General features: G+C 37.7%; 2 protein-coding genes across 20 annotated transcripts in view; both read left to right on the plus strand.

Moving 5' to 3' along the window:
- svila (supervillin a) overlaps positions 1-19,461 on the plus strand; it is a 111,390-nt gene extending 91,929 nt beyond the window's left edge. For 14 of the 18 annotated variants that reach the window (XM_067430232.1, XM_067430229.1, XM_067430230.1 and 11 more), the window contains 18 exons: positions 1,623-1,778; positions 2,562-2,698; positions 4,539-4,686; positions 4,840-4,985; positions 5,698-5,873; positions 6,217-6,364; positions 6,511-6,704; positions 6,786-6,868; positions 7,335-7,483; positions 8,543-8,648; positions 9,395-9,602; positions 9,682-9,815; positions 10,846-11,001; positions 11,205-11,348; positions 13,061-13,182; positions 14,105-14,260; positions 14,897-14,917; positions 18,637-19,461. In XM_067430232.1, the coding sequence (XP_067286333.1) occupies positions 1,623-1,778; positions 2,562-2,698; positions 4,539-4,686; positions 4,840-4,985; positions 5,698-5,873; positions 6,217-6,364; positions 6,511-6,704; positions 6,786-6,868; positions 7,335-7,483; positions 8,543-8,648; positions 9,395-9,602; positions 9,682-9,815; positions 10,846-11,001; positions 11,205-11,348; positions 13,061-13,182; positions 14,105-14,260; positions 14,897-14,917; positions 18,637-18,723 (2,471 nt within the window). In that variant the 3' untranslated portion in view covers positions 18,724-19,461. Of the gene's footprint in view, positions 1-1,622; positions 1,779-2,561; positions 2,699-4,538; positions 4,687-4,839; positions 4,986-5,697; positions 5,874-6,216; positions 6,365-6,510; positions 6,705-6,785; positions 6,869-7,334; positions 7,484-8,542; positions 8,649-9,394; positions 9,603-9,681; positions 9,816-10,845; positions 11,002-11,204; positions 11,349-13,060; positions 13,183-14,104; positions 14,261-14,854; positions 14,918-18,636 lie in introns of all 18 variants that reach the window. The other 4 variants (XM_067430231.1, XM_067430245.1, XM_067430244.1 and 1 more) reach the window with 2 other exon arrangements.
- A 2,850-nt stretch (positions 19,462-22,311) lies between these two features.
- Positions 22,312-22,960, plus strand: part of psme4b (proteasome activator subunit 4b) — a 45,425-nt gene continuing 44,776 nt past the window's right edge. For both annotated transcript variants that reach the window (XM_067430684.1, XM_067430685.1), the window contains exon 1: positions 22,312-22,795. In XM_067430684.1, coding sequence (XP_067286785.1) covers positions 22,599-22,795 — 197 coding nt within the window. In that variant the 5' untranslated portion in view covers positions 22,312-22,598. The remainder of the gene's footprint in view (positions 22,796-22,960) is intronic.

Raw genomic sequence — 22,960 nt, forward strand, 5'->3', positions numbered from 1 at the left:
GTGGTTAAATTGGGCCGAGGCTCTCCGGGGCTCAGCCCCGGCACATAAGCCTGCTCGTTTGTGTCCTGATGTGCCTGCAGTCAGTTGCCTACTGCAGGCATCCCAAGTCTCCCTGAAGTTCAGGGAGTCTCCCGCATATTGATAGCGGGCGGCTCCCTGATGCCCATAAATTAGTTAAAATCTCCCGGAATCTAGAGCGACCGAGCATGTGCGCATGCGTGTAGCGCGCACGGAGGGGGAGCGAGAGACCTTGCGTGAGTGTTCTAGTGCGCATGCCTCCTGAAGCGCATGTAAGACTGATTGGCCTGTTTCGGAAAGTCAACCAATCAATTGTCAGTGTGGGCGGTCTTTTATATCTTCCCCTAAATTGAATAAATCAGTTCAGTGCAATGCATCTAGAAACACTAGTACCATGTCCATGGCAGACGGGAGAGTGCTCACAAAAAATGAAAGTATAATTTTATGCCAGACTACACGAAAGTGTACTCCTGTCTTATAAGTGTTAAATATAATGATACTCTTCTCAGCTGTTGCTACTGTCATATGCTGCACTGTCTCTTCATGTGGCATATTATGTTTGGCACATTGTATGTGTCACTGTAACATATGATAATACAAAGTGATGACTGATTAACAGTAATGTAAATGCTAGATGTCCTAATAGGCTACCTACATTTATGCATTTATTATAAATGTAGGTAGTATAAATGTACCTGTTGGTACTACAACAACGCAAACTTGCAAAGTATATGCTCTTAACCTTGCAGTTTTTCACATATCATGTAAGACTTAATTTCTCAATTTCTTTGCACAAAACTTCAGAAAACGCCATTTAATTATTTATTTTTCCAAAAAGTTTGCACGGGAGACCATACCCCTGAACCCCACTAGGGGGAGAGCCCCACCCTCACCCAACCAACCAACCAACACACACACACACACACACACACACACATAATAAATCCCAATTTAAGCACTGTTTGTAACCAAGCAGATCACATCCCCCATTGACTTCCATAGTAGGAAAAAAAAAACTAAACTTCCAAATATCTTCATTTGAGTAGAGCAGAACAAAGATATTTTTACAGGTTTGGAACAACTTTTTCATTTTTGGGTGAACTATCCCTTTAATAATCTGCACATGGGTTCTCACTACACTCATTTCAGTGGACTTTCGTTAGATGATTCTGTAAGCACAATACAATGCAACAGTGTTTTGAGTTACCCACTTTAATGTTAAGTTAGTCTTGTCAGTACTTCACCATTAAACATTTTGGTCAGTAAGTTTTTTTTTTCTGGAAAGATTTTAATAATTCAGCAAGGATGCTTTAAATTGATTGAATAAAACTGATGCATTAAATACATCTTTTCTGCTGTAAAAGATTTCTATTTCATATACTGTAGTTAATGCTTGCGGTATGCTATCACTAATACTTTTGCACCCTCTCATTAAATCTCTCTCTCTCTCTCTCTCTCTCTCTCTCTCTCTCTCTCTCTCTCTCTCTCTCTCTCTCTCTCTCTCTCTCTCTCTCTCTCTCTCTCTCTCTCTCTCTCTCTCTCTCTCTCTCTCTCTCTCTCTCTCTCTCTCTCTCTCTCTCTCGTTATTTTCCTCTCTTTCATAGTGAATAAGAACAGCGGTTTCTCTGAGGTTGCTCTTGCAGGGTTGGCCAGCAAGGAAAACTTCAGCAGTGTGAGCCTACGGAGTGTGAACGCCTCTGAGCAGAGCTCCAACAATAGTGCCATGCCCTATAAAAAACTCATGCTCATTCAGGTCAAAGGTGAGTCACAGTGACAACAACAGCTGTTTGTGATCTGCAATGTTTGAGCTTGACGACAGGATGGAGGGCTCCTTTTATAGATGACACTGCAGACATAGAGGTCAACAATATTCATCATCTATTCTGACCTTGTTTGGGCACAGCTTTATTCACAACTGTTTGATATGAAGAATAATGGTCTCTGATTAGAAACCAGCCATATAGGCTACATTCACACTGTTATTTTTGGGGATTGACAACCGCATTTATATAGTGTGTGCTCTCTCAATGTGTTCCTGTAGAGATGTAGCCTACTTATTTGGCAGTGAGACAGCCATGAATGGTGTTGTTTACCTAAAATGAATAGGGAGAACTTCTGTCCTTATGTCGCATGAGACGCGGCTGTTGTAAGATGTAGAATGACTGTGGATACCAATTCCTCATAAGGCATCCCTCTGAATCCAACCCAACCTGCATGTTCCCAAAACAACATTCTGCACTTTTCTTAATCAAACACAGAGAGAAACCAGATAGGCTTAAAAGAGAGAACAACATGTTAGCAGTCTAAGAACAACAGCATTATGTCCAACTGTAGTGATGTCTCCTTACCAGTACGTTCTGATTGAACTCTTTTCAGATCACAATATAACATGTATTATATCATAACATAGCTCTCTTGTGAGTTTAAAATTCAACCAAGATAATGCTGTACAGCCAAAGCAAATTTGATTTTGCTCCTGACATGAGGGTGGTTTGCATGATGTGACTCACATCGTTATTGTATTCTCTGTGCATTTTAATTAGGTCGTCGGCATGTTCAGACCAGACTGGTTGAGCCCAGAGCTTCCTCCTTGAACAGTGGTGACTGCTTTCTGTTGATCACACCCCATCAATGTTTCATCTGGATTGGAGAATTTGCAAATGTTATCGAGAAGGCCAAAGTGAGTGTGTCCTGCTGCATGTACCAGCAAACGCACATCATCATTTTAACGTTGCTTAATCTCCAGTTGTTAGTAGTGTTGCTATTGTTAGCTAAAACAAATGATTAAATTATTAATTAAAACAAATTAATTATTAAATAACTATTAATTAACTTTCTAACATTATATATACACACATACATAATTTTTTTAAACAATTTCAATTAATGTGAAATAATTTTAAGTTGATATATATATATATATATATAGATGACAAACTTGAACTTTAAAAAAATATATAATATTGCCTTAACCAAAAAAAGTTAGTGCTAAAATCACTTAATAAAACTGAAATAAAATATATTAATGTTAAATAAAACTATTTAAAAAATAGGAATGATAAGAGCTCATAACAATTAAAATTAAAATGGAAAATATAAAAGGCAGTGGCTATTTACACTGTGAAAATAGCATATTTTCTAAGCGATAGATGCTATTTACACTAAGTGCAAATCGATGAAGATGCTATTTACTCTTTGTGAAAATATTAATATATATTCTATTTACACCATGTAAAAGTAACAGTTATTTGCAATATGTGTAAATATTCATTAGATGCTATTTATACTTTATACTTTTTTGCAGATACATACTATTTGCACCTCAGTATTGTTGTACATTATTGTTGTACGGGGTGGCAGTGGCTCAGTGGTTCATGTAGGTTGTCTACAAACCGAAAGGTTGGTGGTTTGATCCCCGGTTCCACCTGACCAAGTGTCGAGGTGTCCTTGAGCAAGACACCTAACCGCAACTGCTCCCTTACAGCTGACATCGTCGTCGGTGTGTGAATGGGTGAATGTGAGGTAAAAATGTAAAGCTCTTTGGATGGCCATAGGGTCTGTTAAAAGCGCTATATAAATGCAGTCCATTTACCATTAACAGGACGCTATAATAACATAATAACAAGAGTGTAATTGATTATATTTATTACAATTATTAAATGGATCCCATCATGCCACCTTAATTGGGACAATAAAAGCCCTCCCTATACCTACCCTCAACACTACACAATACATGCTTTTATTATTATTAAACATTTTATTTGGCACTTTATATTCACTTTTAGAACATTTTCTTCATTTTTACTGAAAGTAAATGCCTTCCCGATGTGATTTGTGATGGGAAAAGTGAGAAGAGCGAGCTCGGCAAAAGGTGGATTTGAACATGAGTTGATCGCATCAAAGCTCGCACCACTATACTACTGAAGATGTTGAAACATGGACGTCTTTTTTAATCTTGTGTGGCATTATGTGGTGGAGCTACTGTAAATAGCACTTGCTATCATGTCGTGCTATTTGCACTTGGTATATAAAAATAAAAGTTAATTAAAGTATTTAATAAATACGATAATAGAATATAATTAATATTAAAGTAACATTGGCTATTAGTGCTAGACGTCAATATTAGTCACCTATATCAAAATATTTTTCTGGTTCTCAGTTGGATTTTGTTACAGTTAAACTTATGTCATATCCTTTCAGTTCTATTCATATCGGTGAGTCCCCCACGTGCAGGAAGTAAACAGAATTAACCACAAAGAAAATGTTTTGTACAGGAAGCAGGAGGTGCTCATATGTCTCTCTTACACACAATTTTCTTTGTTTTAACCTGACTGCAGGTCAATGAACTTTGAGTTTGACCTACATCTTACAACCTTACCGTTCTATAATCGAATGCTCATTGTTTAAATTTAATGAGTATGTGAGGATTTTTGTATTTGATCAAATAAATTATGTCTTATTATTTTATGTTATAGTAGAATATAGTATAGTATTAAATATTTGTATCTTCTATCATGCAGGCTGCAGAGTTAGCCACATTCATTCAGACCAAGCATGACCTGGGATGCAGAGCCTCGTTTGTGCAGACCATCGAGGAAGGTGCCAACACACACACTTATGCTGCCAAAGAGTTTTGGAAGATTCTTGGTGGCCAAGCCAGTTATCAAGGTGAGATATTATGCAATTCCTTCCCTTAGTTCTCAGCATTTGACTTTGAACAATTTTATTTTTGTGCACAAGCATAATAATAAGGAATGCTGCAGTTTAATGACCTTAACTTACAGTCCTCCTTAATGTGGCTATCTGTACTGTATCCTACAGCCGCTGGCACTCCAGAGGAAGATGAGTTCTATGAGAGTGCCGTCGTAGAAACCAACTGCATCTATAGGCTCATGGATGATAAACTTGTTCCTGAAGATGACTACTGGGGTCGAGTCCCTCGCTGCTCCATGCTGAACTCTAAAGAAGTACTTGAAAATCCTACACGCAAGCATGCATACATACATATTGATTGTGACTGTGTTCACACTTGTTGGGTTGATTAAAACAAACCCTGGTGCGATTTCTCTGTTAGTGGGATTCCTGCTGCTGTATTTACTTTGACACATTTTATAAGCTCTTCACAAGTTCTCAGCTGATCAAAATACCATCATATGTAGGCCACGCACATAAAACGAGCGTGTTTAGCCCTGCACGCAGCATTGTTTTGGATGTTAGGAAAGTTCCGTCACAAAATATACAGAATGTAATAAAAGCAGACCAATCGTGTTGTGAACATATCTCTGTGCCTTTAGGTTTCGTTATCTTTAGGTTTGGTGTTAAAATGCCACTGTGAATGCTAAGCGGCCCAGAACTAATACTTTTTTTTTGTTGGTCCGGACCAACAGCTTAATGTGTGTTTTTTTTTTGGTTGTTGTTTTTTTGGGTCTGGACCGCACAAACCAAGCTAACCAAAACTACAAGTGTGAACACACCCTTAATCAAGATACATTCAACCATTTTTGCATTCTTGAAGTAGGAAATATAGAGAATATCTAAAAATTACTTTACATATAAATATGGTCAGCAATATATTGTGCATCTCTGATAAATGCTATATAATACTATATAATATAAACTAAATTAAGAGAAAGGCTAATTCAATTGTAAACCAACGTTTTATTCTTATTTGACATCTAGGTGCTGGTGTTTGATTTTGGTAGCGAGGTCTATGTATGGCATGGTAAGGAGGTGACGCTGGCACAAAGAAAAGTGGCTTTCCAGCTGGCAAAGCACTTGTGGAATGGCTCCTTTGACTACAGCAACTGTGATATTAATCCTCTGGACCCTGGAGAGTGCAACGCACTTATACCCAGGTACAAAACAGTATGTGCTGGTGCTCTGCTGATGTGTATTGTTCTAGCATAGATCAAGTTTTGACACTTGTGACCTTTTAAAGCTTATTTCCAGAGCCCTCAGGTCAGAATTGTGTTATTGTTGCTTAACTTACTACACCTGTCAAAACAACAGCTTAGTGTTCAGAATGAGACTTGGGTTGCCAGGAGAATGTCAGAGGTCTGATCTGTCTCTCTTAAAATAAATGAGTGCTGTGTTCATGTCTCATGGATCTGTTCTGTTCTCACAGTTATATCCTTGCATTTTATGAAATCTATATGAAATTAAAATAATTGGTGTCTTTGCTGAACCTTTTATTCATAGGAAAGGCCAGGGACGACCAGACTGGGCTGTGTTTGGCAGGTTAACTCAGCACAATGAGACTACTCTTTTTAAAGAGAAGTTTTTGGACTGGTGTGACTCCAAGAAATCCTCTAAGAAGAATGGTGACTCGAATGGGGTTGAAAACAAGGTACATTTGTGCAAAATAAGTTGCATCTGTAGGGTTCGGGTTCTCTCTTTTCTGAAAAGCAAATATTATTACATTAGATACTCCTGATTATATTTTAAAATGTTGCAAATCTTGAAACGCAGTTGGTTGTTTGTTTGTTTTTTTAGGAGCTTCGGAGCGGAGAATGTCGGCCCTATGATGCATCACTGATGTTGTCAACAGTGTGGACACCAGTCAAGACCGTTCTGGACGGAGTCAATGTCGGACGAGGTTATGGACTGGTGGAAGGTGATGAGCTGCGCAATTTTGAGATCAGCACACTGTCTGTTGATGTCTGGCACATTCTAGAGTTTGACTACAGGTAGGATGAATCTTTTATATGGTAAAACTATTAAATGAAGGGATTTTTATGTTCAAACACCGTCTCTCTTGCTTGGTCTAGTCGATTACCTAAACAGAGCATTGGTCAGTTCCATGAAGGGGACACATACGTGGTCAAATGGAAGTACATGATCAGCACAGCAGGTGAGTTGCATGTTGATGGTGTGCGTCAGTTATTTTTGTTATCTAAACTATTTTAAATAATTTGAGAGAGAGCGAGAGAGAGAGATTCTTCTATTTTCTTTATTATTACCATCAATTATAAGTATTTATGTTCATATGTATTATCATTTATGTTATTCGCTTTGGCAATATTGTATTTTTACATTCATGCCAATAAACCAATCATGAATTGAATTACTGTCTGTTGCACTTCCTCCATCTCTACACTTTATTTCCACGTTATGCTTATTACAAAATAATCAGCTTTTTCATGGTCTTGATTCCACACTGTCCCCATCATACGATCATCTATAAACAGCCATAACCAGCTACTCTCACATGATCACTGCGTAAAACCAGAGACAGTGTGTCTGAACATGTTGTTGCTGGGCTGTTTGTTTGCCCAGGATCCAAAACTCTGCTTTTTTTTCCTCTTTTTTTTTTGCAGTAGGCAAAAGGCTGCATTCAGAACGGATCATCGGCCCAGGGAAGGAGAAATGTTGTTATTTCTTCTGGCAGGGTCGTAACTCCACGGTGAATGAGAAGGGAACATCGGCACTGATGACTGTAGAGCTGGATGAGGAGAGAGGTGCTCAGGTACTTACTATGGATGAATTTATACTGTAAAACAAATTTTTAGGATGTCCTTAAGCATTTCATGCATTACCATTCAAAGGTTTGGGGTCAATTTTTTTGAAAGAAGTCAGTGTAAACCTTCTTTTGCCCTTAAAAAACTACTGTTTGGATTTACTAAAGATACAGAGTGAAAAAATTGCGCTGAAAAGCCATGGACATGGAGTTATTTTTGCGGCTGACCTTATTGCATATGCAATTGTAGGAGTTTCTCTTTTAGGCTTACAATTTATGAGAGGAGAGTGTTTGAATGAATAATGCAAGGTGATTTACTAAGGTTTGCACTCGTCGATTTACTGGTGTTTGCGCCATTATTTACCACCCAAAAAAAGCATGTTTTAAACCAGGTGTTAACTGGTAGATTGCACTGGTCATTATGACCAGACCAGAAATGATCCAGCTGCGTCTGTGTTGTTTAATTTGTCCGTTAACTTTTCACTCCCATCTGTGCATTTTTGGAATTGCACTCTCTTTGCCGTGTTTAGTAAATCTGGCCTCAAGGCTGCGTTTATTTGTTAAAAAATACAGTAAAAACTGTCATATTGTGAAATATTATTACAATTTAAAATAAAATTGTTCCATTTTAATATATTTTAAAAATGTCACACAATCCTTCACAAATCATTCTAAAATATGCTGATTTGATGCTCAAGAAATATTGCTTAGTATTATCAATATTGAAAACAGCTGTGCTACTTAATATTGTTGTGGAGACAGTGATGCTTGTTTTTTAGGATTCTTAAGCTCAAAAGAATAGCATTTTTTTAAATAGACAACATTCTAAATATAATGTTATATAGAAATTAATGTTGTTAAAATGTAGCATTACTATACACTAAACGTTGCACTTTTGATCCATGCATCCTTAATGAATGAAAGTATACATTTCCTTAAAAAAAACTTGATGACCTAAAACCTTTAGAACAATAGAGTTCTTCTTTTGATCACTTTAGCTGTATTGTAAAAAGCTAAAATATCAGCATAAAAACAATATAACTGTGTTTCACATGGTGTGTTTTACAGGTCCAAGTACAGCAGGGAAAGGAGCCGCCTTGTTTCCTACAGTGTTTCAATGGAGGAATGATTGTTCATGCTGGAAAGAGAGAAGAGGAGGAAGAAAATACACAAAGTAATTTCTTTTATTAACTTTACCACATTTTTTTTAGTTCACATATTTTTTTCATAACCAGATCGGTTAAATCAAAAGACAAATACATCATGAAAATCCTATTTTGAGTATATGAAGTGAGAGACTTCACTTCACAGCCAACAGCTGGAGAAGTTGTGGTTCTAGCTTGTATTGCCAACCACCCCTTCTGCCTCACCACAACACTCCCAACCCACAAACTCATTGCACAAGTTGTTCTCTCTAACATGATTTGTTAAAACAAAATCAGCTACACTGCAGAACACACACACACAAATGGAGGGACAAATGAAGACAGGCAAATGTATAACACACATAACACCATGTTCAGGTTTGACTGTAATTTTGACATAACTAACCCCCAAAAAACTATATCCTATATATAAAAGTCATTTTGTATTCTTATACTAATGATTTATAATATCAATATATTGGATGAACATAAATCTATATGAAAAAAACTTGGGAATGGAACCATTGCTGCTGTGCATTGCTCTGCAGCCAACTAGTGCTTGTAGTAAAAAAAAAAGAGGAGCTTGACATCCAGCTCCTCTTTGCTAGACCTGATCAGTGAAACTAGTATGTCTAACCACACCCTATCCCTAAACCTAATTAGGTTAAGCCCCACCCCTTAGATCCACAGAGGTGGAGCTGGACTGTCAAGCTCCACCCATTACACTCTGCAGCAAGAACCACTTTTATGGACCTTTTATTTCCTTCATGTGCAGATGACTGGCGCTTATACTGTGTGAGAGGAGAGAAGCCCATAGAGGGCCATCTGCTGGAGGCGGTGTGCCACTGCAGCAGCCTACGATCTCGCACCTCCTTGATCCTCCTAAACATCCCTAAAGCCAGCATGTACCTGTGGCACGGCTGCAAGGCGCAGACGCACACACGCGATGTGGGCCGTACCGCTGCAAACAAAATCAAAGAGCAGTGAGTCAACTCATACAAACAAACCAACGGCACTTGATATAAAAAGTTGCTGACCCCTTACAGACTTCCTGGTTTCCAGGTGTCCTCTGGAGGCGGGGCTTCATAGCAGCAGTAAAGTGTCCATCCAGGAGTGTGATGAGGGAGCTGAACCACAAGGCTTCTGGGAGGCCTTGGGAAGGAGAGATCGAAAGGCGTATGACTGCATGCTGCAGGGTAAGTAAAGTGAACATTTGTGTTCATGCTGACGTGGAAATGATTTACAGGGTTCCTGAGAGTCCTTACAAAGTGCTTTTTCGAATATTACTTTTAATGCAGTGTGTAATACAGTGCGTGCAGAATTATTAAGCGCATTGATTTTCTAATCATATTTTTTTCCAGGCACATTTTACCAATTCCAAACCACATTAATCTCAAAAACTGCTATTATTTTTTTATTTAATCATTTATAAGTGACATATAATTTGTTCTTGAAGGCTGGAAATGAAAAACGCCTTAGGCACATGTAGAATTATTTGGCATGTTTACTTTCACAGATAAAATGAGCAAAAAAATAGATTTTAGTCAGACTGAAAAGTAAAAAAATATTACATGCCCTTGAGAAGGATGCAATACTAATACAATAATAGAAATTGCAGTTAAGGCATGACCATTGGACAGTGAAATGTTTGTTGGATCAGCAGGATCAGACAAAAACAAATGACCCCCTAACCTAAAAAATTACCCACACCTAATAAGAATCACAAGCTGAAGTGTCGTAAAGTACATGAAGACTATTTTATAGGATTTATAGACAGTTAGGTTGAAAGTGACTCTTGAAGGACCAGCACAACATCATCTTGTACCACTGTTTGAATAGTTCATCTTCCAGAATTTGGCAATAAGTTTTGGGAGTTATTTTTAGTCCATCACCTATCCTGAAGTCCATTCTCCCAAAACTTACTGCCAGATTCTGGAAGATTAATTCTTTAAAAAAAATAAAAAGTTTTTCTCTAATATGTTGTTATTTAAAACAAATTTTTGTGTGATTTTTTTTTTTTTTTTTTTTTTTTTGTTATTTAAGTTAACATATCAGATTCTATTTGTATGATTTATTTTGAGTGTTTGGTTTTGTTCTGTATGGAAGTACTTATATTTCATTAAACAAATATAGTTATAGTTCCTAGAAAATATCTTTTAAGGTCTTAATTTTGATTTAAAAACTTTTCAGGGACCATGAATTGGTGTATTTTGTCTTATTTCTCAGATCCAGGAAAATTCAACTTCACTCCTCGGCTGTTCCAGTTAAGCAGTGCTTCAGGAGAGTTTGTGGCAGTGGAATTTGTATATCCATCCAGAGAACCAAATTTGGTCAACTCGATGCCTTTCCTACAGGAAGATTTGTATACAGCTACTCAGCCAGGTGTTTGACACATTCATGTTCGCTTAACACTGTTAAGAGTTCTGTCTGGAGTTAACTTAACTTGCTTGTTAACTGTTGGGTTCCTACACTCATCACATGCATAATGTATTAAGGAAATTTGATTCTTTACACTCATGGAAAAATCATGAGGTATGGTTGTGGCAGTATCATGATGTCGCATTTTGTGTTTGACTGTCTTTTAGCCCTGTTTTTGGTGGATAATCACCATGAAGTTTACCTGTGGCAGGGCTGGTGGCCTCAGGACCTTGAGTGCACAGGCTCAGCTCGCATACGATGGGACTCAGACAGGAAGTGTGCCATGGAAACTGTACTTCAATATAGCAAAGGTGACTTAAATAGACATGCTTGTCTTTAATGTTTTTTTAGGAAAGAAAGGAGAGTGATATTGTGTAATATCTTTCTCATGTTGATCTCTATATTGACGTATGCTCGACTTGTCTATCCATTTAGTCAGCTTAAAGGTGTCCTAGAATGGAAACCTGTATTTACCTCGGCATAGCTGAATAATAAGAGTTCTGTACATGGAACTAACATACCATGAGGCTCAAACACCACAGTTTTTTCCTTCATATGTAAATCTTGTGCTTGAAAAAGACCACTGAAAAACAGGTGAATCCCAACATAACACAGACTGCGACATAACAGTCGGGATCATTAAAAGGTTAGTTCACCCAAAAATGAAAATTCTCTCATTAATTACTTACCCTAATTTCGTTCGACACCCGTAAGTCCTTTGTTGATCTTTGGAACACAAATGAAGATATTTTTGTTGAAATCTGATGGCTCAGACAGGGCCTTCATTGACACCAATGTCATTTCCTCTCTCAGGACCCATAAAAGGCACTAAAGACGTCGTTACAAAGCCCATCTCACTACAGTGATTCTACAATCATTTTATGAAGCGACTAGAACGGTTTTGAACAGTTATGAATCAGCATATTGAGTCATGATTTAGATCGCCAATGTCATGTGATTTCAGCAGTTTGACACGCGATCCGAATCACGGATCAATACGCTGATTCATAACCGTTCGAAACATTGTTTTGAATTCTGCCAAGTCATTATTTATTTATTTTGTGCACAAAAACTATTCTCATCGCTTTATAAAATGATTGTAGAATCACTGTAGTGAGATGGGCTTTATAATGACGTCTTTAGTGCCTTTTATGGGTCCTGAGAGAGGAAAAAATATTGGTGTCAATGAAGGCCTGTCTGAGCCATCAGATTTCAACAGAAATATCTTCATTTGTGTTATGAAGATGAACAGAGGTCTTAAGCGTGTCGAACGACATTAGGACAATTCATTAATGAGAGAATTTTCATTTTTGCATGAACTAACCATGTAATATTTATACCTGCCCAAATTTGCATATAACCTGCCCATGTTCAATGACAGTATTAACGTGGACCTGCACCGAAATCATCAGAACTTCTGCATGTACTGTGAAGATAATATAGTGAAAACGGCAGATCATGGATATAAATGTTATATTCCAGGCTGAGCGGATGTAAAAACCTTTTATACCCTTCCCACAGAACAGAACTGAACTTGTTTGAGCTACTGTAATAACCCAATAAGAGCAGAGCCCAACATTATTGTATATGACCCTTCCAAATAAGGCAAAAACAGACAACAACAATTTCATTCTAGGGACAATTTCTAGGGTTGTAAATGGACCTGTAAACCCGTATCTGGACAATTTTTGCCCTTCAATAACCCACATACCTTCTATGTAGATTTCAAATTATTTATCAGATAGATTATTTTTTTCTTCAGTAATCTATTTCACTCAGATCAATAAGGAAGAAATTTTCTGCTACTACTTCTGCTACATCATGATTGTTAACTCTCTAGTTTCCTGTTTAGTTTTTATCCAGGCTAAAAGTAATTTAGTTTAACAATAAAAATAAATCACAAAAGAAGAAATTGAGTGTATTTTTTGTTGTTGTTGTAATTTAATTCTGATTCCAGTATTATTAAACAAAACAATAAAAGAACAATGCAATAACAAGATTGGCTTTGCTTTTGTATTTTTAGAAAAAAATGAGAAGAAAACTCCAAAATCATACCTGATCCACGCAGGGCTTGAGCCCCTTACCTTCACTAACATGTTTCCCAGCTGGGAACACAGAGAAGACATCGCTGAGATCACAGAGAAGGTGAGAGAGAAAATTAAATGCACACCAAGTTTTTTTTTCTTGTCAGAGTTATAATACAACATCTACAAGTAATTTATCACACTGTTAGTAGTACTCACCTACAGTACTTCTGGACGCATAAGAACAAACCTCATTGGCTTTTGTCGAAGCTTAAACATGCTGTGTAACATGAAAATGAACCTCATCGGTTCTTGTGAAAGCTCAGACATGCTCTATAACATGCAAATTAACCTCATTGGTTCTGAGAGAGAGCTGAATGGATATATCAGTGAAGGATGTCTATGAAGTAAATGTATCAAATTAATAAAATGTTAAACAAATGAAATATTTAAACCTAAACTAGCTGCTCTGCAAGAGCTGATAAGCAAAACGCGAGGTGGATTGACAGACACGCAAGTGTGTCGAGCACTGATCTCTTTGTCACAGACATCGCTGGAAAGTCTATAGTTTGGTTGGATATGGCAATAGTAAAGAAAAGAAAATGTGGAGCATATTAGTAACGTTAGCTTATGGTAGAGAGAGAGAGGGCGTGCAGACCTTTTTTTCATTCTCTTGATTGTTGATCGCCAAGCACATGTCGTTTGACTTCAAATGTAATTGTATGTGCAAGGAAAAACATGAAGCGTTACGTGACTTATGTATAATGAGTGATTCCCTTTATTATTATTAGAATAATAATAATAATATTATTATTATAATTAGATAGATTTGTGTTCTGAAGATTCAGAGAACAACATGACACTCATGTCACTAAGACTTCCGTTTATATTTTAGGGTTAGGTTGGGGTTTGTCTGAGTAAATGATGACCTAATTTTCAATTTTATGTGAACTAACCATTGAAAGATACTGAAGATGCTGGCCTCATGGTGAACCAATTCTGTCATCAGTAAACATCTTTGTGTTGTTTTCTGTGATCTGTAGGAGGCTGAAGTATGTAATCAGATCATTCTTGTTGAAGACGTCTTGACTAGACTCTGCAAAACCATTTACCCGTTGGCTGATATACAAGCCCGTCCCCTACCAGAAGGGGTTGACCCTTTACGTCTTGAGATCTACCTGTCAGATGAGGACTTTGAGGTGAGAAAAATCCCTTATCGCTCATTTGATTGTTACAGTAGTGTTTAAGGTTCATTTGATATTTTGGTAACACTTTATTTTAGGGTTCAGTTATTAACTATTAACTAGTTGCTTATTAGCATGCATATTACTAGGATATTGGCTGTTTATTAGTACTTATGCCTTATTCTTCATGACCTTATTCTACATCCCTTAATCCTACCCAATACCTAAATTTAAATGCTACAAAAACTACCTTACTAACTATTAATTTGCAGTAAATTAGGAGTTTATTGAGGCAACAGTCGTAGTGAATATGGGTTTCCCATACTAAAGTGTTACCGATATTTTCTAAGCTTTATTGTTCTTGACGCATTAAAGAATTGTACGATTTTCAGACATTGGATATTCTGAACTGTATCTGTTCTGTAAAATATGTCTGCCTGTGTTTCCTCATATGTTCTGTCTTTTCAGTTCTATCTAGTTTTACTTTGCCATTTTCCCCTTCATCTATTTCAAATTTCTCCTCCTGCTCCCACTATGTCGTCTTTAAGCTGTCTCTCTTAACCGGTCTTTTCCTGCATCTTTCTGCTTTTCCCCTTTTTGCTGGTGTAGTCTTGCGTCTGACTGAGGTTAATTTTTCCCTTCACATGGCAGGGTGTAGGGGCTTCTGGAAAGGTGAGTTTTGTTTCATGAGGAACACTGTTTTTTCCCACTAATGCCGCATCCTCACTGTGTGAACTGCATCACCATGTGCTTGTGTGTCATATCTAGCAGTTTATTGGTCACCGTTCACCACTGACAGCTCACTGATAGGTCTCACTTCGATTAAGAGTTATAGTGTAACTGGGAAATATTGTATGCAGGATAACATACACAATGGTTCAAAAGTTTTGGGGTATTTCTTTATATAAGAAAGTAATACTTTTATTCAAAAAATATGCATTAAATAGATAAATTGAAGTGACAGTAAATACATGTATAATGTTACAAATTATTTCTATTTCAAATGAATGTTTTTAATAAATACACTTGCTGGTTATATAATTAGAATATCATTAAAAGGTTGATTTATTTCACTAATTCCATTCAAATAGGTGAAATATTATATTTTATTCATTCATTACACACAGATGGATATATTTCAAATGCTTTTCTTTTTATTTTGATGATTATAACTAACAACTAAGGAAAAACGCGAAAGAAATGCGACAGCTGAAATCCATGTCTTGCAGATGTCTGTACGTATTGGTTCTTGAAGCACTGACTCCAGCTGCAGTCCACTCTTTGTGAATCTCCCCCACATTTTTGAATGGGTTTTGTTTCACAATCTTCTCCAGGGTGTGGTTAGTATTAGGTGATATTCTAATTATATGACCAGCACCCTTATACACAGTTCAGGCATAACATTATGACCACTGACAGGTGAAGTGAATAATCACTTAATTATACTGATTATCTCTTCATCATGGCACCTGTTAGTGGGTTGGGGTATATTAGGCAGCAAGTGAACATTTTGTCCTCAAAGTTGATGTGTGAGAAGCAGAAAAAATGGGCAAGCAAGTATGACAAGGGCCAAATTGTGATGGCTAGACAAACTGCAGCTCTTGTGGGGTGTTTTTGGTCTCCAGTGGTCAATCAAAGTGGCTCCAGTATCTATCAAAAGTGGTCCAATGAAGGAACAGTATTGAAGCAACGACTGGGTCATGGGCGGATGAGGCTCATTAATGCATGTGGGGAGTAAAGGCTGGCCCCTATGGTCCGAACAAATGTGTGTGTCGCTTACCTGGGGAACACATGGCACCAGGATGCACTATGGGAAGAAGCAAGCCGGCGGAGGCAGTGTGATGCTTTGGGCAATGTTCTGCTGGAAAACCTTGGGTCCCGCCATCGATGTGGATGTTACTTTGAAATGTACTACCTACAAAACATTGTTGCAGACCATATGCACTTTTTCATGGAAATGGTATTCCCTGGTGGCTGTGGCTTCTTTCATTAGGATAATTCGCCCTGGCACAAAGCAAAAATGGTTCAGGAATGGTTTGAGGGGCAACGAGTTTGAGGTGATTACTTGGCCACCAAATTCCCCAGATCTCAATCCAATCGAGCATTTTTATTGGGATGTGCTGAACAAACAAGTCCGCTTCACGGAGGCGCCACCTCGCAACTTACAGAACTTAAAGGATCTGTTGCTAACGTCTTTGTGCAGGTACCCCAACACACCTTCAGGGGTCTAGTTGGAGTCCATGCCTCAACGGGTCAGGGATGTTTTGGCAGCAAAAGGGGGACAAACGCAATATTAGGAAGGTGGTCATAATGCTATGCCTGATCGGTGTGTATGCATCTATGCATATATCATTTATCTCACACACACACACGCACACACACACAAATATATATATATATATATATATATATATATATATATATATATATATATATATATATATATATATATATATATATATATATATATATATATATATATATATATATATATATATATATATATATATACAGGTCCTTCTAAAAAAATTAGCATATTGGGATAAAGTTCATTATTTTCCATAATGTAATGATAAAAATTAAACTTTCATATATTTTAGATTCATTGCACACCAACTGAAATATTTCAGGTCTTTTATTGTTTTAATACTGATGATTTTGGCATACAGGCAAAAATCTCAAAAAATTTGCATATCATGAAAAGGTTTCTCTAAACCAGTTATTAACCTAATCATCTGAATCAACTAATTAACTCTAAACACCTGCAAAAGATTCCTGAGGCTTTTAAAAACCCAGCCTGGTTCATTACTCAAAACCACAATCATGGGTAAGACTGCCGACCCGACTGCTGTCCAGAAGGCCATCATTGACACCCTCAAGCGAGAGGGTAAGACACAGAAAGAAATTTCTGAACGAATAGACTGTTCCCAGAGTGCTGTATCAAGGCACCTCAGTGGGAAGTCTGTGGGAAGGAAAAAGTGTGGCAAAAAACGCTGCACAACGAGAAGAGGTGACCGGACCCTGAGGAAGATTGTTGAGAAGGAAATGCCAAAATGCCTGAAGTCCAGTGTCAAGTACCCACAGTCAGTGATGGTCTGGGGTGCCATGTCAGCTGCTGGTGTTGGTCCACTGTGTTTTATCAAGGCCAGGGTCAATGCAGCTAGCTATCAGGAGATTTTGGAGCATTTCATGCTTCCATCTGCTGAAAAGCTTTATGGAGATGAAGATTTGGTTTTTCAGCACGACCTGACACCTGCTACAAGTGCCGGTACTGACCATGGTATTACTGTGCTCAATTGGCCTGCCAACTCTCCTGACCTGAACCCCATAGAGAATCTGTGGGATATTGTGAAGAGAAAGTTGAGAGGCGCAAGACCCAACACTCTGGATGAGCTTAAGGCCGCTATCGAAGCATCCTGGGCCTCCATAACACCTCAGCAGTGCCACAGGCTGATCGCCTCCATGCCACGCCGCATTGAAGCAGTCATTTCTGCAAAAGGATTCCCGACCAAGTATTGAGTGCATAACTGAACATAATTATTTGAAGGTTGACTTTTTTGTATTAAAAAACACTTTTATTTTATTGGTCGGATTAAATATGCTTAAATATACTCGGATTAAATAAAGGAATTTGGGGTTTTCATGAGCTGTATGCCAAAATCATCAGTATTAAAACAATAAAAGACCTGAAATATTTCAGTTTGTGTGCAATGAATCTAAAATATATGAAAGTTAAATTTGTATCATTACATTAAAATAATGAACTTTTATCACAATATGCTAATTTTTTTAGAATCATATTTTTTTTATCCAGACACATTTTACAATTCCTAATCACAATATTCTTAATGACTATTAATTTTGTTTGTTTAACTCACAAATAAATGCAGCCTTATAGTGAGCATAAGAGACTTCTTTCTAGAGCTTTACGCAAATCTTCTTTCACATGCATTGATACTGATAGTAAAATGAATAAGCAAGTAATTATTTTTATGTTACGGCCAATAACCAATATATGGTCAGTCAATGCTATCAGTCAGTCATTTTAAATGCTGCATGTGAATTAGGCTAACACATTTTATATAATCATTTTTAAATGAGCATGAACAATTACTTTCCAAAATTGACTGATACTTTATTTTAACATTAACTGATAACAAATATGGTGTCAAAAAATGGTGCTTTTCTGCTTTAAATACTGTACTCTAATAATGGATGTTTTCCATTTTTGGATTGGTAAACTGCAGTAACCAATATCCTACAGCTGTTGTGTTTGTATGTGTGATTATTCATCCTTTTTTTTCTCCTGAGTGTGATTTAACACTTGTATGTCATCTGCGTGTTTTTATTAAATCCTCATCCCTTAATGTATGTGTGTATGTTCTTTGCAGAAAGCATTGGAGATGACGAGAAGTGAATATGAGGCACTGCCAGGATGGAAGCAAGTGAATGTGAAGAAAGCCAAAGGATTGTTTTAGAGAAACTAGAGGAAATCTGACTGCACTGGAACTGCTGATTGGGATTGAATATGCAAGTGGAGACCTTCTCATTCCTTTTTATTAAGACAGGACAATCGCAAGTGAAGATCTACCTGTGTCAAGCCACACAGGGAGGTGAAAATGAGCTGTAGAAAGAAGAAAAGACAGAGATTGGCAAGGGTTTAACAGCCTCTTGTAGCACATTTCTTCTTTTTTGTTTTTATCCGTGAATTAGCAAGATATTTTTGTTGTTGTTGTTGAATGTTTTGAGTACTTCCAGCTTGTTTTCCTCCCGTTTTTATTGTTCTGCATTGCTGTCCACATGAGGTCATTCACCGTCCAACATGCACAAGGCAGCCTTCTTGCACCGCCAAGCTTATCATAAAGACCCCAAAAATTAAATAAAAAATGCCTTTAATAAAATAATTATCTGAATGTAAGAAAGCTCAAAAGAGCACTTTATGTAAGTACGTTCATATCTAATCTCATAAATCTTCCAGACAAAATGCTTGAACTTCAGAACCCTAAGTGTGTGTACGTGGGAGAGTGTGTGTAAATCTATTTAGTGCGTGTCTCTTCAGACAGGATTGAATGAAATTGTGGAATAAGAGAATCTATCTTCTATTCTGCATTGTATAGTGCCTTGCCTTCATGTACAGTTTATATAAAGACAGATGCTAGTCTGCATTTTGAAGATATATTTGTGATATAAATAAATATTGATGCAAATAAACACTGTATTATGTAGATAATAAATATTTTGTCTGGTGCTTTATTCATTTGAAATGAGTGATTTGAAATGGTGGATAGTTACATTAGTTTGTTTTCGAATAATAATTCAAAATTAAAGCTGCAAGCATCGATGAAAGGGCCCTCACAGTCGCACCCAAAGCCACAACCACCCGGTGGCTTCAGGAAAACAGTGAATAGTGGGCAATATGCATTTAAGCGGGTAAATATAGGAGAAAAACCTACCACCACTGGACTCTGAGAAGTGGAGATGCGTTCTCTGGAATCATGCTTCTCTGTCTGGCAATCTAATGGATGAGTCTGGGTTTGGCGCTTGTCAGTATAATGGTACTTGCCTGACTGCATTGTGCCCAGTGTAAAGTGTGGTGGTGGTGGTGGTGTGCTTGGCCCCCTAGTTCCAGTGAAAGAAACTCTTAATGCCAAGACATTTTGGACAATTATATACTCCCAACTTTGTGGGAACAGTTTGGGGATGGCCCTTTCCTGTTCCAGAATGACTGCGCACCAGTGCACAAAGCAAGATCCATAAAGACATGGATGAGCGAGTTTGGTGTGAAGAACTTGACTGACCTCAACCCGATAGAACACCTTTGGGATGAATTAGAGTGCAGACTGCCAGCCAGGCCTTCTCGTCCAACATCAGTGCCTGACTTCACAAATGCGCTTCAGAAAAATGGTCAACTCCTTCCCAGAAAAGCTGAAGCTGTTATAGCTGCAAAGGGTGGGCCAAATCCATATTAGACCCACCGGATTAAGAATGGCATGTCATTAAAGTTCATGTGCATGTAAAGGCAGGCATCCCAAAACTTTTGGCAATACAGTGTAGTCCTATGTACTTGAATAAAAAAAAAAGACTTGATATTCGTACATAAAAACATTAGAAAGACCAGCAGAGGGCACTGTTGTACTACAAGTGAGTTTGAACATTTTAGTTTTCTTTTTTTATTCTTCAGTTTGCTATATTTTTAAAACCTTGGTTCACATGAACAAGAATGCATTTTCAGTTGTTCTAGGACCAATAAATTAACATTTTAATAATTCACTTAAATATCAACAGGTAAATCTTCCTTCTATCAATCACTGTTCTTATATTGAGAATGCTCATTATCAATGGCACGAACTGAAAGTAGTTACAAAAAAAACAAACAAGTGAGCACTGCCATATAAGTTCACAAGAGCACAATTGGGACACCGGGAGTGAAGGCTTTGAACTTGTTGGGTCAAGTGGGATTTATAAGTCACATGATCCAATCAAATTCAGGGCTAAACATGTTGTATGGCCAAGCCAAGGATCCGCTTCCTGTCTGTCTGACTGAGGATTGAGGACATTATCTGTATCTAAGAAAACAACACGGATGCAAACGTAGCCTACAGCCATGCATTGTGCGCTAGTAAAGCCATTATTACAAATAACACAGTTGATCATAACATGAAAATACATTTTGTATAGAGAGTACTTATGAATGACTTAATATAGTAGCTTGGAGGGACCTGAAAAAAATGTAGCATGTGATTATGCTACATTTTTCCAACATGTGATTATTTGATATGCAATGAATTACTGGTCATTTCAGGTGTTGTATTCTCTATTACAACTGACACAGCACCATATTTTAAAGACTGGCAAGTGGGCCTGTTAATCCAGAATCTCATTAACAACACCCATGATCAGGGCAGACAAATCTACTTTACCTGGAATGCAATAACCCTCCAGGCAAAAGAATTGATTGGCTGAATGCTAAAAGGTCACTGCATCTGATTAGCTGGAATTTCTGTACTGAATTTCCCTATTGGTTGGAGAAGGTGAATGGTGTGTGGCTGATAAATAAATGACCTTGAAGAATCTCCTGCAAGGAGCTGTGTGTGGGAATGAGGCATCTTTTTAATGTCTATACGCTCATTTTTCATTGACCTGGAGGTCTCCATCGAGATTAAATATCTGCGAGAAACTGGAAACCACCTGAGAGCAGAACACAAAATGAAACTTAAAATTGTAACTAAACTGTGAGACCGTTCAGGACCACTGAGGTACAGAAATGCACACATCTTGATACAAAATAAGAATGAGAGCCGCTGAACGGTGACTGCAAAGAACACTTTTCCCTTCTTCTGCCTTGACACTTGGTCAAGTGAATAGTGGCTCACTGGGTCAGTGCACAAGGAAAGAAGAACCAAAGCGGATTTAAGTTATCTCGTTAGTATCATTGCCTCGGATAAACCGTTTAAACAAAGTGAAGGGCCCAATATACAAACAAAGCTTGTGTCATGCGGATGTTCCAAGCATTTCTTTGGTTAAAGGACATGTTCATTTTAGGAAACCAAGCAAGAAAAGGTTTGAAAAGGAAATTGTTCCAACTAAATACAGTGACACAGTCAAAAACTTCATTTCTTTTTAAATGACTCATGCTCATACAGTATGAGCTAATGTAAGACTCAAAAGACTACACCCACAATTAAAAAAATAAAATTCAGCTATATATTTTTATTAAAAATAAATAAAAATAATGCTCATTAATACTATGTGAAGAAATATACAATGAGAACAAGTGTAAAAATAGATTACACACAGCCTACAGATTGGGGAAGTGACAAAAAAGAAGAATAAAAAAAAATGAAGACGACAAAATTTCAAACTGTAAAAACTGGCTTTCATTTGGCCTTTACACTAAAGTCAAGAAAGAAGCTAAACATTATTTTCTGCACACCTTTGAACATTTTCACGGGCAGTGTTGTGGTTGCTGAATGTGCGGCTGAACACCAGCAGGGGGCGCGCCGCTCATGTCTCATTGTTGCACCCGCTGGTGTGTATGTACGTGTGGTTGATCGTGTGTGTGTATGTGAGTGTGTGTCTGTCCGTGTGACTCGTAATATGTGTCAAGAGAGTGAGGGGAGACTTCTCTATGTAGGTGACTGAAGCTAATGTGTTTAACACCAGAGGTCAGAAAGACAGAAATCTGTAGAAGTAACAAGTTTTGATCTGAATCCAGCTCCACAATAACGACACTAATGCGAAAGTAGCGGATTTTGTAAATAAAACAAAGATTTGACAAGGGAACTTCTGTCAAGAGAGGAAAGGAAATAAGCCGGACACGTCAGAAGAGGATATTTATTTTGGGAATCGTAATATGAAAAAGGAGCAGGCCGAGATATTAGGTTTTGTCCCTCAGAAAGAGATCGTCTACAACAAACTTCTCCCGTACGCAGATAAACTAGACCGCGAATCCAATGACATTTTGGCCCAGATTAAAGGGAACTTGGGTCGGGCTGTCCAGCTCCGTGAGTTATGGCCAGGAGTTTTATTTTGGACCCGGAAACTCTCCACGTGAGTATATTCAAGACTCAAAAAATGCTTTACTTCGATAATTTTACCTGTTTTGCTAATAAACAGCAGGGACTGCCGAGTGACTCAGATAGCTAGCCGTTAGCTCGCGAGCTAAAGGCTAAAGCGCTACCTGAGTCACTCAGCTGTCCTTGCTCATATGTAAAC

Source organism: Pseudorasbora parva, chromosome 21 (genome assembly GCF_024679245.1).
Source record: "Pseudorasbora parva isolate DD20220531a chromosome 21, ASM2467924v1, whole genome shotgun sequence".
Classification (NCBI taxonomy): Eukaryota; Metazoa; Chordata; class Actinopteri; order Cypriniformes; family Gobionidae; genus Pseudorasbora; species Pseudorasbora parva.